The sequence below is a fragment of the Doryrhamphus excisus genome, linkage group LG14, assembly GCF_037039965.1.
Source record: "Doryrhamphus excisus strain RoL-2023G ecotype Guam linkage group LG14, RoL_Dexc_Guam_v1.1, whole genome shotgun sequence".
In the NCBI taxonomy this organism is placed as follows: Eukaryota; Metazoa; Chordata; class Actinopteri; order Syngnathiformes; family Syngnathidae; genus Doryrhamphus; species Doryrhamphus excisus.
Window position 1 is genome coordinate 8,458,738 of NC_136370.1, and position 15,860 is coordinate 8,474,597.

At 39.2% G+C, this 15,860-nt stretch overlaps 1 protein-coding gene and 2 non-coding genes across 3 annotated transcripts; all 3 read right to left on the reverse strand.

Annotated features, from left to right (window-relative positions):
* Positions 1 to 12,907: 12,907 nt before the first annotated feature.
* Positions 12,908 to 15,719, reverse strand: rpl13a (ribosomal protein L13a). The gene is made up of 7 exons (XM_058090320.2): positions 15,634 to 15,719; positions 14,971 to 15,043; positions 14,695 to 14,760; positions 13,982 to 14,083; positions 13,569 to 13,654; positions 13,325 to 13,384; positions 12,908 to 13,154 (listed from the first exon to the last, which is right to left on the reverse strand). The coding sequence occupies exons 1-7, from the start codon at positions 15,652 to 15,654 to the stop codon at positions 12,945 to 12,947; spliced, it is 618 nt and encodes a 205-aa protein (XP_057946303.1). The 5' UTR covers positions 15,655 to 15,719; the 3' UTR covers positions 12,908 to 12,944.
* Positions 13,760 to 13,837, reverse strand: LOC131142582 (small nucleolar RNA SNORD50). The gene has a single exon (XR_009132654.2). It is a non-coding gene; the product is annotated as a small nucleolar RNA SNORD50 (small nucleolar RNA).
* Positions 14,833 to 14,913, reverse strand: LOC131142578 (small nucleolar RNA Z195/SNORD33/SNORD32 family). Its single transcript, XR_009132651.1, has one exon. It is a non-coding gene; the product is annotated as a small nucleolar RNA Z195/SNORD33/SNORD32 family (small nucleolar RNA).
* Positions 15,720 to 15,860: the final 141 nt, after the last annotated feature.

Sequence of the window (15,860 nt, forward strand, 5' to 3'; positions counted from 1 at the left end):
GATGTGCTATATATATCACTATATTGACACTTACTATGGTACCCATTATGGCATTGGATGCTCATATCACCTTGTACTTCGGTAAAAAAAAACAAAAAAAACTTAAACTGTATTATGGAAAGCAGGAAGTGAACAAATGTAATAGTTACTGATAGTAAAAGTACCAGATGGAGGGGTAGGATTTAATAAGCTTTGCTTCTTCCTACTCCTTTTGGACATGTGGAACTGTGAACTGATTATGGGATGCACTCAATTGTAATCTGATGCATGTTCAAATGAAATTAAACCATTACCATTACTATAAATTACACACAGCCCATATAGAAACAGTAGAAGAAACAGGATGAGGTAATAGGAATGAGGTCACATCAATAGGAATATTCATATGTGGATACGATACTAAAGGCAGAATGAGTTGAATGCCAGGACATATGACATATGAAAAAAGGCTGTACAGGTTAGCATACGTAACTGCTGGCATATTTTTAAGTTTAGACTGTGTGGGTCCAAAAGTGTTCATAATGTATTTTTAATCACAAAACACAAAATGTGGCTAGTGTAGTACTACATATAATACTACTGACCATTCTCACAGGAGCTGCTGTCAGCCCCAACTCACGCCAGTCACTGACATTCTCCACACTGCTAACCTTGCGAACACTCAGCAACTCTACAGTAGCTACTAGCTGACGTCACACGTGTCACTTCACGTCATAGATATTACTCCACATAACATTTTCTAAATGGCTTATATTCTATTTTCATTGATGTAGCCATATTTATGATTGAAAAGGCTTAATTTGGACAAATACATCTAATTTACTTATATATGCAAATGTTTTGGCCATATTCAACCATAAAACAGACTCCCAAAGGTCTTGTGGATCTTTAAGATGTTTTCTTAATCTTCTTTTTGTTCAGCAGTGGTTTGGTCTTGGATGTTGTTGTGGGGTCTTTTGTGACCTCTTGGATCAGTGGTCGCTGCACTCTTGGGGTCATTTTGTTTGTCCGTCCACTCCTGGGAAGGTTTACCACTGTTTTCACCGTTTGTGGATAATGGCTCTCACTGTGGTTTGCTTGAGTCCTAAAGCTTTAGAAATGGCTGTATAACTTTTTCCAGCACACATTTTGCATGTCAAATTAATAATGTTTTTTTTTCATATTTTTTGTAGTTTGTATTGTTTACTAATATTTGATATGCAGGAATTCAAACGTGCCACTCAGTAGTTGTACAATCATTATCCTAATCATTATCCATATTATTATCTACAATATTGAGCATTATTATCTTTATAAAATCCACAGTTTGCAAACATATGCTTTGCATTGTAACATACAGCTAGATTTTACTAATATTTGATATGCAGGAATTCAGACACACCACTCAGTAGTTGTACAACCATTATCCTAAATCCATATTATTATCTACAATATTGAGCATTATTATCTTTATAAAATCCGCAGTTTGCAAACATATGCTGTATAGAATTAGATTGTGCACTTGAGCCTACCTATTGAACGGCAATACAATATTACAATGAGGCATTAAGGAGCATGCAGAACATTCCAGGCTGGTTCATCAGATGAAGGTGAAAGGAAAGATGACCATGCAGTAAAACAGATTACTTACTATATACGCATAATGAGACAATTAGTTTGTGCGTGTGTCTAAAGCAACTTTGAATCAATTTTAATTACTGTAGTCCTTCAAGTCTTGAATAAAGTTCACAACACAACACAAAAAGGTGTCCACCGATATTGCTTACCACTACTATAAAGTAAGGCAGCACTTATCTGCTCATTACAAGGGTTCAACATCTAAAAGGTGTTTTGGAAGGCAACTTACAAGTTTAACCACGTCTTCATCAAAGCCCATTACAGTTGTGGGTTGTTTTTTTTAACTGGTTTTCTGAAAGTTTAAGATTGGTTAGGATATTTTTTACAGCAACAATACTGGCCAAAATTCCTCCCCAGCACTATAAGAGATTGTTTGCAAGTTATCACAAATCACTTTTTCACACAAGACCATGCAGGTTTCACTTAAAAACTGCATTTTCTGTCCAGTTGTGTTGTCATTGACTATTATTTACTTTTGTATGATGATCTGAAACATGTAAGTGTAAAAAAACCTGGCAAAATAATAAATTAGGGAGGGGCCAAACACTTTTTCACACAACTGTATGAGACATGGACCAACACTCCTAATTCTGAAGGTGCTGGGCAGATTACACAGCGACATGGCAACACATTCCATTTCGAAAAGACGAAAAAATATTAAAAATGTAAAAGTTCAGTCACCTTCAGTTTATGTTTCATATATAAGGCTTATATGATTTACTCTTGCATTTTTTTCATACAAGATAATCATTTATTATATATTGTATCCAAATCATACAAGTTTAATTTTGCACAAATTGACTAAGGGTCTTATATCTGGTTTCATTATCCGATGCATTATATCCAAGTTTCAAGCAAAACACATACAAAGACGTATATATATCTTTTCCGTATGGGATAAAAGCTGGAATATGATATCTGAAATGTAACATGCGCATAGGCTGCAGGAAGCTGTGCTGTCAAGAAACACCCTACTAAATTACTATAATAGACTGCTGGGAAGAAATGAAGAGAATTTCATGGAGCTAATACAGGAGTTGTAAATGCAGTTCAATGCTTCTGATTGTGTTTAGGCCAGCAGAGAAGGCGTTACTGCCCTGGGTGCATGCCACCGGTATGCATGTAGTCATGTATATCACATGTTTTTACTACTAATATTGCATATTTTTCTACACTAAATGATGCGTTCTCATTTTTAGTTTATTCCAGTGTGGCCTCATCTGTAACATGTCTTTTTCACAGTGTCCATTATTATTATTATTATTATTATTATTATCTTTCCAAAGACAGCTCTTTTGGATTACATTCTGCACGTGAACCTCATGATGCATGTTGTGAGTAAGGGAGATTTATGCAAATGAAAGTTAGGTTGTGTAAAAATGATTACTATTGTAACCAAATGAACTATAGTGCACTGTAAAAAAAACCTAAAATCATATTCATATAAGTCATAGCCTGCAGCAGTGAGTTCCATTTGTGCAGAAACGTGGACCCATCGACACGAGGACACATGGATTGAATTCGTAATATTAAAAGCGGGTTCAGTGCGGAGGTCCATGCTAGCTCTGCGGTAAGACGAGCAGTTCCAGGAGGTGGACGGTGTCAACGGGTTCACACAGCAGAAGCACATAGGTAGAAATAACGCTCCAGCGGCCAAAGGTACGTGACTGTCTGATGCTGCAGGGACATGAGCTGAGTGCGTATCGGAGAATTGATTAATGGAGCCAGCGGGAACGTGGAGAAAAAAAAAGGTGAGGTTCCCCCGGTGATTTGACTACAGCGTGTGCACACACCTCGGCCATATATATAAAAAGACATATTTTATTTGCTGCGCCAGCTATCAATGACTGTCAGAAAAGAGGCCAGTATATGACTGTAGATGACTGTATGATGTGTTACAGGAGAGAAAATCAATAGTGAATGGAGAAGTGAGTGGATTTCATTACAGCTTATCATGATCAATTTACAATTTTGGCCACACACGTTCACACTTTTTTATCCGGTCTTGGAGCTATAACAGCAACAAATCAGGCAAACTACCTGAAAACAATTTTGCAAAAAAATACAGTAGTTTCAAATGCTTGCAGGTTGCTTTGTAGGTGCTGTCCAAAATGATGATGCAATGTTTAGGAACAGCTGAGAGTTTGTTAGTACCTGCAAACCAGCAACATTTTTCCTGGTGGACAGCATAAAACAATGCTAACTGTTTGCTCATCATCTTCATGTTTTATATGTGATCCTATGTGGAATTATTTACTGTAAAGACAGTAAATGTTAGTCATTAACAATTGGCTTTTTTATTGTTTAAATGGCAAAAATTATCAACCAGTGGGTGGATTAGACCAGGGGTTGGTAATAGTAATGGTAATGGTTTTATTTCATTTGAACATGCATCAGATTACAATTGAGTGCATCCCATAATCAGTTCACAGTTCCACATGTCCAAAAGGAGTAGGAAGAAGCAAAGCTCATTAAATCCTACCCCTCCATCTGGTACTTTTACAATCAGTAACTGTTACATTTGTTCACTTCCTGCTTTCCATAATACAGTTTAAGTTTTTTTTGTTTTTTTTTACCGAAGTACGAGGTGATATGACCATCCAATGCCATAATGGGTACCATAGTAAGTGTCAATATAGTGATATATATAGCACATCATGACTGGTTCAAGACTCTTCATCCTTGTATTTAGCAAACATCAACTGCTTGTATTGTTTCTTGAATTGGCTCATCGTTGTGCATTGTTTGAGGTCCTTACTCAATCCATTCCATAGTTTGATTCCACATACTGAAATGCTATGGCTTTTTAACGTAGTCCTAGCATAGAAGTGTTTCAAATGTAGTTCTTCCCTGAGATCATATTTCTCCTCTCTTGTAGAGAAGTATTGGATGACATTTTTAGGGAATTGGTTATTTTTAGCCTTGTGCATTATTTTAGCTGTTTGAAGATTAACTATGTCAGCAAGTTTAAGTATTTGTGATTTTAGAAATAAGGAGTTAGTATGTTCTCTGTAGACGGCATTATGAATTATCCTTACTGACCTTTTTTGCGAGTGAAGATTGCTTTTATAGTTATTAGCCCATATTTCCACACAATAAGTAAGATATGGTAGAACCATAGAGCAATAAAGAGTGTGGAGTGATTTCTGATTGAGAACAAATTTTGCTTTGTTCAATACTGAAATATTTCTGGCCACCTTATGTTGTATATTTGGAATATGAGGTTTCCAGCTCATATTTTCATCTATTGTGATCCCCAGAAATTTAAAGGTTGGCAGCCTTTACTATCTAAAGAACCATTTTGCCCCCTCTGATATTAAGCAAAAATTAAAAAACCTATCCCACTTTGAAGTTTCTCCATTAATACGACACTGTACCTGAAAAATAGCACACATTTCATAAAACACTGCACCCTTTTGTCAAAAGGCCACCTTGTCAAAGTTTGACATTTGTTTTGAAAATTAGCACACACAAAGACAGAGTAGGACACTGTACTGCTAAAGACAAAACATTCCTCTGTTTTTAACACAAAGTATAAAAAAATGATGCAATCACAACTTAAACATCAATGCATTCTATAAATAAATCAGAGGAGGCCATTGCAGTGCCCGACTGGACATTAAAAAATAATAATAGTACAGTATGCAAATATTTACACCACGTCTGCATTAGGGGTGTGAATCTCAGCACTGAGGACGACTCGATACACATCTTGATGCACTGCCAGAGATACGATAATTAAACGATACATGGAATTTTTGGCGATACAATGCGATAATCATTTAGTTCAAATCAATGCGATATGATATGGCGCAATTTCTTGCGATATGACGCAATTCAACATGATGCAAATAAGCAAAGGGGAAAAAAATGGAATTCAGTATGGTCCTACAAAAAGGATTTGGCTTCATTCCTTAAAGGCACTTGGCAGTAAATTCAACAAAAGTGCTGTTCCTTTTTACTATGCACCACTTCTTGCTAATTCTTTTTGCCATCTTAAAACAAGCAAAGCAACCACTTTTCAAAAACTACTTTCCTCACACTTTCACATGGGCTATGCAATTACAATAGCAGTGGTTCAGTGGTGGAGTAAAACATTCATTCATTCATTCATTTATTTTCTACCGCTTATCCTCACAAGGGTCGCAGGGGTGCTGGAGCCTATCCCAGCTGTCTTCGGGCGAGAGGCGGGGTACACCCTGGACTGGTCGCCAGTCAATCACAGGGCACATATAGACAAACAACCATTCACACTCACATTCATACCTATGGACAATTTGGAGTCACCAATTAACCTAGCATGTTTTTGGAATGTGGGAGGAAACCGGAGTACCCGGAGAAAACCCACGCATGCACGGGGAGAACATGCAAACTCCACACAGAGATGGCCGAGGGTGGAATTGAACCGTGGTCTCCTAGCTGTGAGGTGGAGTAAAACAATTAAACAATAATTAGTGCTGTAACAAATACAGTACAGTAACAGCAAAGTTAAAGTGACACTTTCAACAGTGCAATGAATGTTTGTTTATATTCCTGTCTGCAAAATACACTGCTAATATGAATGCACTAGCAGCTAGGCTACCCTTTTAAAATTGTTTCAAAATACAGGAAGAAGCCAGCTGCTCTGCTGTTCTAATGTCACCTGCTGTGCTGAACACTCGTTCAGAGGGGACACTTGTTGGGGACGGACAAATAGCTCCTGGACAATTTGGAAAGCAGCGGAAGATCCACTTGTTCTGACCTCATTTGCTTGTTTTTTTCCCTGGTGTCTGACGAGGAACGAGACGAGGAGGTGGCGGTAGACTTGTCCGTGTTGTTGTGTACCCTTCTTAACGCGGCATTTTTGCAAGTGACAGAAGTTTTGTCGAGCTTTCCGCCGTTTATTAAGAATCCGTAGTGTTTCTAAACATACCATTTAAACGTTGCAGGTGAGTTAAATATAGAAACTGGGGAACAGCATATGGGGTGAAGTTGAACATTAATAAAACGGTGCCTGCATCAGATTTTACCGATATTCACAAACGCATCGTGATGAATCTAGATTTCACCCGTCAATTGCATCCATACCCAGTGAATGAGCCGACGCGCTCGCATTGCGTACATGCGCATCGATGTATCGATTAATTACGATTATTTTCCACACCCTTAGTCTGCATCAACTATTTCAGCCTGGTGGGGCCACAGGACCTCATCAACATCACACGTTGGAAAGAAAAACTTAAGTGTGTCTGATCCAGCCCTGACATGCATCAACAGAAACACCATCACCTGTCAAGAACATCGATTGCAAGACATTTTCCCAAATGTAAAGCTGCCGCTGCTCATAAACCTCCATGTGGAGAAGAATTCTTCTACAGGATTCAAAATGGGAGAATATGGTGGTAGAAAAAATGTAATCTGGCTCTGGTTCTGGGTGTGGTCTGGCTGGACCACGTCCATTTCATCCACCAAGACCTGTTTCTCCTCTGACATGCATCCTGAACAGGTTTTGTCGTGTGTCATTCACGTGACCCAAACAAGGCAAAAAAACACCACTTTTCCGATGAGTCAATTTCCGTCCGTTATTTTCAGGGCCACACAAAAATAGGCTCACCTCTGTGACAAATATTCATGAATTATTTATTTTTCTGATATATTCATGTTTAGCTAACCACAGGGAGTGCACACTCAAGAAGCCGCCTGCAGGTAAAGGCAAGGGGCCATCGGCACATATTTTAATTAACTCATTATAAACATGTCCAAAAATTCAATGTTAAAGTTTCACTTTGAACTCCAAGTTCTATGAAATAAACCACAGTAAAATAATATATACATAATAATTACACTAATAAATAACCCTTTTTTTCCTCGTGCTGTTTAGACAGCACTGTAACTCCGAGAAATGGAATCTTGCCGCCTATGTTAATGTCACCATAGATAACCCGGAATCACACAGCCAAACCACCTACAGATATTGGCGCTACCATTCATGGCTGACTAGAGAACAGATGGCTTATGAGGATCATTATTTGCTCTATGAGGTGGCTGTCTTCCGATAACCATCACACTCTGGAGGATTGTTGCAGTTCCATAGCTTGATCATAGAATTCCCTATCATGCATGTTGAGTAGACAGGGAAGCAATCAGTACAAAATGTTATGAATGCACCCATGCAATCCTCCAAAATGGTGACACAAGGTCAACATATAATAAGCATACTAATGGAGTCATCTATTAATTAGAATGGATTTTTTTACTACTCAACGCTTTATGACAGTGTTATACGTTTGCTGTATCAAAAGGCCTATTTTTGGTTTTAAAAAAATTGTTTTTTTACAAACATCTGCGAAAGAGCAAGGACTGTATATTTTTTTAATAGTACACACAATAATAATTTTAAGGTGTTTTTTAAAGACTGGATGGAGACTTTGTCCTTCAAATTAGAAGACCTTTGATTAAACCAATTAACCCGCACGATAAATATAAACAGAATCTATAATTTTGCCCGCTTTGATAAATTGATATGTCCATGCTTGTTTGTTTTCCTCCCATCTCTCAACCAAACAGGCTGAATGACAAGAGAGTTCACTCTGTGCATCCGTCTCCGCACTTTGGTTCTATAGTAGAATGAATAGTCAGCCTCTGTCCCAGTGGGGCGAGGCAGGGCGACGCTAGAGATTGAGAGACTTAAGTCTCTCAATCGTAAGTAGTTTTAGCATGTTAGCGTTGTTAGGTTTTCTACTGCATTAATAACGTGTAATGTGTTTTACGGGACTACCAGTGTGTAAAAAAACTTGGGTAGAGCTCTGGTCGCTCCAGTACCAGTTTCCAGCATGAATATGGCCAAATTAAGTAACTCAATGAGCTAAAACACAGGTACAAGATGCATTGTTATTGTGAATGTAGTATTCTACCTTGGCCACTAGGTGTCAGTAACAGTTCAGTGAGACAGGCACCAGGCGTGATCACCACTACAGGCATTTATTGTCAGGGCTCTACATTAAAAACAAAAATGACTTGCCCATGGGGAATCCTTAAGGTGAGAACTACTTGCCCGAACTTGCCCCATGTAAAATGAAAAGACTGCCATAATGATATCATGTAATTTTTTGGTGGCATCACATGAGAATCTCAAATAAAGATGAAATGATTATCATTTCTTATGGTTGCTTTCCTACATAAATCATGACGCTGCATGGAAATCTGGGTAGTCAAGAGACTTCTAGGCACTTGATAAATAATCAAACAATAATTTGGGGAGCAAAGGTGAGAAAAATCCACAGAGAAATGGAACCGCTATACTTGGTATTGGATCTAATGGGTGGTGTTTCATTGTGACCACTTCAAATTGTCACAGCAATGTGATTCACTCACCTGTGCCATCATTTGATTGGCTGCTGCTAATAAAATACTTGTTTAGGAGGCACTGGTTCATCACTTTTTGCTGAGAATTAATCAGGAGAATAAATTGAACACAGTGTTCACCTTTGTCCTATGAGAGGCGAAAGGGCCCTACGTTCTCGCTTTCTTCTCTCATCATTGATTTTTCTTGTCTTTTTTTTTGTGTGCATGCTTACAAGTTGGTCCGCAGCTCCATTGATCGTGCAGCCTGACTTTGCACAACATGGGTAGTGGGGTTATCAAAATGGATGGAGAGAGGCTATTTTCAATACGGCTCTTCGAGGAATGATAAACAATTGCTGTGAATCGATCGCCGCTCGTGCGTTTATACAAGCGTGTATTATAATTGAAAACGCAAGAAACGCCCCCCAGAAGATCTGTCACCTTCCGTTTAAATAAAGCGGGCGGGATTTGAAAGCGTCAGCCCCGGAGCTACACGATGCTAATGCATTTCACATGGAGTTAACGTTCTCACACAAGGCTTTCCTGATGCATTTTCACTCCCCATCAGCATAAACAGGCCTTTAAAACTGGCGCCTGTTCAAACCACTTTAGTTTGTCTCCTTGCTACACACTCACACACACACACGTCACCACAGCTCAGCATGGAGGCCATTAAGGGCTTCGGATGCAGCAATCCACCTCTGAAGACACACACACACACAGTTTATCCCATCTGATAGAGGTCACCTAGAAGAAATGCATCCCTAATGAATCAATTTGAGCCGCACAAACTGTATTATAGATTGATTTTGTAGTTTTTCAAATGCAGCTTTGACTGTGTGAAATGACCTATAATGAGACAGCCGCTGTTCAGCTTTCATTACCGAGTGATTAAGTACCTTTCTTAGAAGAGTGGATAAAGTTCAGGGACAAGATACGAGTCAAAGTGAAAATGGAGCACAAGCTTTCCTCTTTTGGTTTGAATTTCAAGAGAAACGTTCCCATAGGAAATTATGGAAAGAGAATTACAGTGCTGACCCAAATACAAGACGACCGTGAATTAAAAACAATCACTTTTTCTTTTTCTACACCTGTTTGTAGAAAAATGAAGAAATCATGTTTTCAAAACAGAGGTCTAACTTGGTGAACAATATGTTGAAATTTTTTGTTTACTTTAGTTTATTTTAGTTTAGTTTATTAGTTTAAATTAATTCATTTATTCATTTTGTACCGCTTATCCTCACGAGGGTCGCGGGGGTGCTCGGCCTATCCCAGCTTCGGGCGAGAGGCAGGGTACACCCTGGACTGGTCGCCAGCCAATCACAGGGCACATATAGACAAACAACCATTCACACTCACATTCATACCTATGGACAATTTGGAGTCGCCACTTAACCTAGCATGTTTTTGGAATGTGGGAGGAAACCGGAGTACCCGGAGAAAACCTAAGCATGCATGGGGAGAACATGCAAACTCCACACAGAGATGGGTCACACTAACTTGATAATTATTTTTCTTTGCTGCTGAAAAGTTGTTTGATGACTCTGCTTCATTGCTGACTATTGATCACTATTATCTTCAATCAGCAATCACAGTTCTCCCCATGCATGCGTGGGTTTTCGCCGGGTACTCCGGCACTTCCCACATTCCAAAAACATGCTAAGTGATCTTACATGGTAAGATCACAAAGGCTTTTCAAATCATTAAAACAATTAATTAATGGGACTAAGAAGCATTTGAAATATTCACTGATCCCTGTGTAATAGTGCCAATTGTTCTACTTCTTTAGACAGCAAACGATTGAGACTGCGTCTCTGCTGGTTGCAGCCATTTTTGCATCAATTGTGTGAATCACCAATCAATTATATACAAAAGTGTTAAGCATCAATTAGTGGACTAACTGCTGAAAAGGCCACGCATCCCTCGCTGAATGTATTATTTATAAAGCACAAAGGTGATGATAGGTGTTAATTTGCACATTCATGCTGCCATGTGTGTCTTCCATATGACTTCATTAAATAATTGAAGACCAATGTAAGTCATAGTAACCATATTGTGAACCACATGACAGTATACTGAATGCTAAAAATATTGCAATAGTATTTACTGCCACTGGTTGCATTTCCTTCTTACACTTGTTATTCAGTCTTACTCGCATGTGACAAGATTTGTTCTCTTGTCTAACTCCCAGGAGACACATGTGACCGACAACATGTTTCTTTTCTAAGGTTTCGCTCTCAAGGACACGTCTGCCGATCGTGCATGTTGCCATGCACACAAATACTGTAACATTTCACAGAGAAGCTGATAATGGCTTGATTAGTTGTCCTCAAAGCAATCTTCTGCAGTTCTCCTGGAGTTGCGTCACTCACGGTCATTCTTTAAATCGTTTCAATTATGCTTGGAGGTCAAGGAAAATTAAACAAAGATACAAGCATGCACAAATCCAGTGTCATGGCTGTGTGCATTTAGCTATACAGTAAAGGATTGCTACTATATTATCTTTGCAAAGACATCAATTGTTTTGACACAAGCGTGTCCAAATTTTGACTGCATGGTAACAGAACAGCAACTTCACATGTAAAATGTCGTGTTCCCAGTTTTGCTCTTACCTTTACTTTATGGTCATTTTGCGGTCCTTTGCATTGAGTGGTGGACTCCTATAAAGCAGCTACACAAGATAACCAGCACAAAAAGCGTTGTAGTTCTTCCAGAATCTTCACATATTCAGCTGTATTTCTTTGGATTTTGTGCTTCCCGCGAAAAACGGTCTGTTTTAATGTCTTCCGCCTACGACCCGCCTCCAGGCAACCCCGCGCTGCTGTGGTTGGTCACACTGCCGAGTGCTAAGAAACACTTCCGGTTTCTGCCGCCAACTTTATAAGAATTAAATTCATCTTTTTAAAATGTCTACTTTTAACATACAGCCATATGTATTAGATCCTGAAAAACAGAGACTGTACAGTTCGAAGTTTCTCGCGGGACTACCAGTGTGTACAAAACTTACGTAGAGCTATTAGCAAGCCCACTTCCTCAATGCTATATTGCTACACAAACAAGCACTTTTGCTTGACTGACACAAAATAAACACAGTTAGGACATTGATAAGCTGGTACTTACTTCCACATGACCAAGTAACGATGGCTTATTACCAGCAAAAGCATTTAATTGAAGAGTTGTTGCTAACAACTCGCGTAGAGGAATAAAGCCGTAGTGTTGATGGGCGCCCCCCTCAGTAATGTATTGGTACTGCCAGCCTCATGAAATACTGTACTAATGTTAGATACCCCTTACATGATTCGACTAGGAAAACTGAGTATATATAATAAACGATTTACAGCTTAAAAATAAATATTTGTGAGCAGGTAATTTTATTTGTAGATCAAGGTCCAAGCAATGCAATGTACTATTCTAAATCATGACATGCAAAGCCTTATGTAAACATGCAGCATGCAGTTCACCTTGTCAATCATCCCTCATGTCTACATGTAGCATGTTGGTTGGACAATTCGTTAAACTAAAGCGTTATGTTTATTTTTAAAATTTGTTATAAAATCAGCAATAGAAATAAATTAATGCGGGCCTGTTGTATAGTTTCGGTGCAACGCACCTCTTGCGTAAAACAATGAATTTCCTGTAGTCAACAAAATGGTAGAAATCCCATCTACAAAATAGCGTAGTTATAGTGATCAATTTAGCTTTTTAACTGCAGTGTGAAAATCTTATCTGAAAATGTGACGGTCAATTTTAATGGTGGCGTGAATGGCTACCTACGGTAGATTAAGTGCAACACTGCCCTCTGTCGGGGAAATCTATTGGCAGACGGGGTAAAAATGTACTGCTCCATCTTACCAATGTACACGTGTCTTGTATTTTGTCAGTACATTCATCGCACTACAGTCAAATACAATAATGGAACCCTGTAAGTCAAACCAACAGCCATCTTTGTTGATCAAAAGAGAAACACTTTATAAACATTTACTTTGATTTATTAGACAGAATGTTCAAACAAGAACTCCATATTGTTTCAGAACGTCTGTGTATTTTGCGATTTTGCTCTCAACGTTCTTCTCTGCCCGTTTGGTCAGTTTGATGGTGGTCTTTTTCTTGCCATAGCGGACCTTGGCCTTCTCTTTCCTCTTCTCCTCCAGTGTGGCTGTGATAGCCTGGTACTTCCAGCCCACCTCATGTGCCAAACGTCCCAGGAGGGCAAACTGTAGCGAGAAAATAAAGGCCAATTCAAAATAAGAACTGTCCATAAGAGGTGTAGATTTTAAAAATTGTATGTACATGGTTCCTGATTCAATGCAGATCTGTAAAGCGTGGTTTCATACATGCATTGTCATATTTGGGACAAAGGAGCAACATCTGACTCAAGACTCACCTTACGAGTGGGCTTCAGACGCACAATCTTAAGAGCAGCTGGGACCACCATACGCTTCCTCTGTGATTAAAGAACCCAAAAATCACATACCAGAAAACCACAGCAGGCAGTGCAAAATATCATCAAGATTAGTCTCAGATGTTGTGTTTTTATTTCAAACCACAGTCAAACAAGGCATGGTAAGGTTAAGGGCATCATTGACAGTATACAATGTATCGGTCACAATGCTGTGCAATGACATCACCTTGTCGTAGGGTGGGGGGATTCCATCAAACACCTTCAGCCTCTCCAGGGCAGCCTGGCCTCTCTTGGTTTTGTGGGGCAGCATGCCTGGTAAATACAGTTCTAATTTAATAAAGTTTTACACAAGATGAATTCCAGAAAAACTACTACAGAGCAAAGTGTTTCTCAAAGCACAAATTTGCTTCCGCTCTTAACTCAGAAGTCAGATCCGTAAGGAGTTTATCATCAATGGATGCTCAGTTTCGGGATATATAGAAATCATCATTGCTGTTAAAAGGCGGCAAGATGTGCTTTGGTGAAATAGAGTAACAGAAACCCTTTCTCCCCACAGATACTTTGCACCATTAAGGAAAAGGGGAAACCACACCACGTCCATTTCAGAAAAATCCTCCCATATTTGAACCTCCGGCTCACCTCTGACAGTCCTCCAGAAGATCCTGCTGGGAGCTCTGAAGTGGTAAGGTCCACGAGAGGGGTTGGTGTTCATCCTCTTGCGCAGGAAAGCCAGGTACTTCACTGCAAATATTAGAGTATCCAGAATATTATAAAAAGTCAGATAGTCGTGCATGCAAGATATCCTCTTGGTCATTCAGAACTCAAACATTTGTTCATTAGACAAATATGCTGCATCCCTTTATGTATTCCGTCATGGCAGCTGATTGTCAACCATTTTTTTCTGAAAGCCAGTTAAGTTGCAACAAATGTAAGTAATGACATGCAAAAACCAGTATGAACCAGGTAACCTTATACAAATCACTAGATGCAACAAGAGGGCAGTCTCGTATTCGCCCACCACGGAAGCCACTTTCAAAAAAATACTATACCAGGGCACCAAGAATGTTGCTGTGTGGACGAAAGGCTAAAATGATAATATACCATTTCGGCCTTCAAGTGTTCCTGTGTGGACAGGCTTAAAACACAGGTATGGCGCAGTGCACCTACCTTCAGAATATAATGGCCTCACCCACTGACAAAAACAGCTTTCTGGTGCATATTTATTTTATACAGAACTCACTCTTTACTCATTCACGTGTAGGAGCTAATCTTATAGTTTTTGCCATTACTGTTTTTTGTGAACACTTAACGGGACTGCCATGTTCTTATGAATGAGGGCAGATCCTACTTACGTTTGTTACGGTAGAAGTTTCCAGAGATGTTGATACCTTCACACCTCACCACCACGACTTTGTGTCCTTTAATAAAGACAATTTGACTATTACAAACAGGCAAGATAGTTCAAAAATGGCAAGTGTCATTTGTAGTATTTTGTCTCAGATGGTAGTGCATGTGAGTTTTTTCATGGTCGTTAAACTCAAGCTTAAGTTAATTAGATCATCAAGGACAATAAGGCAGATGTCAAATCAATGTCACAGCAGTCTAGAAATATGCATCCTGACACCTACCCAGCAAGGTCTGCTTAGCCACGATGGCAGCCAGCCGACCAAGCAGATGGCCCCTGCCATCCAGTAGCAGAACCTGCAACATTAAACACGATTTAACCCAAAAAGGTCAGAATACAAGACAACGTGCAAAGCACTGAGGCGACCAAAGGAAGCATTAAAAAGGGGTTAACTATGTATAGTATAATCAAACATAATATCCCAACATTGCAATATTGTTTGAGTTATCTCAGCATTTAAAACAAAGTTTCGAGAAGACAAAGTAATGAGCACATGGCAGCTATTCTGACGAGATGTCAGTATTAAACCACGCCACCGACGTATTAACTAGGACAAGCTTCAATTGGTATTTACTCGTTTAAATATTAAATGACTTTCGAACCATAGAAAAAGAAATATTTTACTAACCGGCGACTTTAACTTGAAGCTAGCTTGCTAGCTACTAGCCAACAGCATTGGCTTCCTAGCAAAGCTGCCATGATGTCTACTCGGCAAAGGTAGCTAAAAATCACAACGCGTTTAGTAACAATTTAAAACCAAACGTGTCCCTGGTTTTCACACTGTAGCCTAATGAAGTCATCACGTACGTATTTACAAAACCGAATGCATGCAAAATCTGCTAAAAGGGGTGTAAAATATGAATATAACACCCCGGCAGTTGCCCACCTTATTGAAGCGGTCCGCCATGATGTGTGAAAAGAAAGATAAACGGGGCCACCCGTGCTAAAAGGCAGGGGCGGCCGGAAGTAACGTCACTGTTATTGCCGCATTTGTTGGGGGTGTTGAAAATGTTATAGCACCCCCTGTACGTTAATATTATTAGCAACACGTGCACAATACAATGAAGAGGTAAAGACGGGAAAATGGTAGAATAGTTTTGTATAATAATGAAA

Coding starts and splice junctions, on each gene's coding strand:
- rpl13a (XM_058090320.2), bottom strand. CDS start 15,654: ATGGCGGACCGCTTCAATAAG. Junction 15,044..15,633: donor TGGCGGACCGCTTCAATAAG/GTGGGCAACTGC, acceptor TTAATGTTGCAG/GTTCTGCTACTGGATGGCAG. Junction 13,155..13,324: donor GTCTGAAGCCCACTCGTAAG/GTGAGTCTTGAG, acceptor TTCTCGCTACAG/TTTGCCCTCCTGGGACGTTT.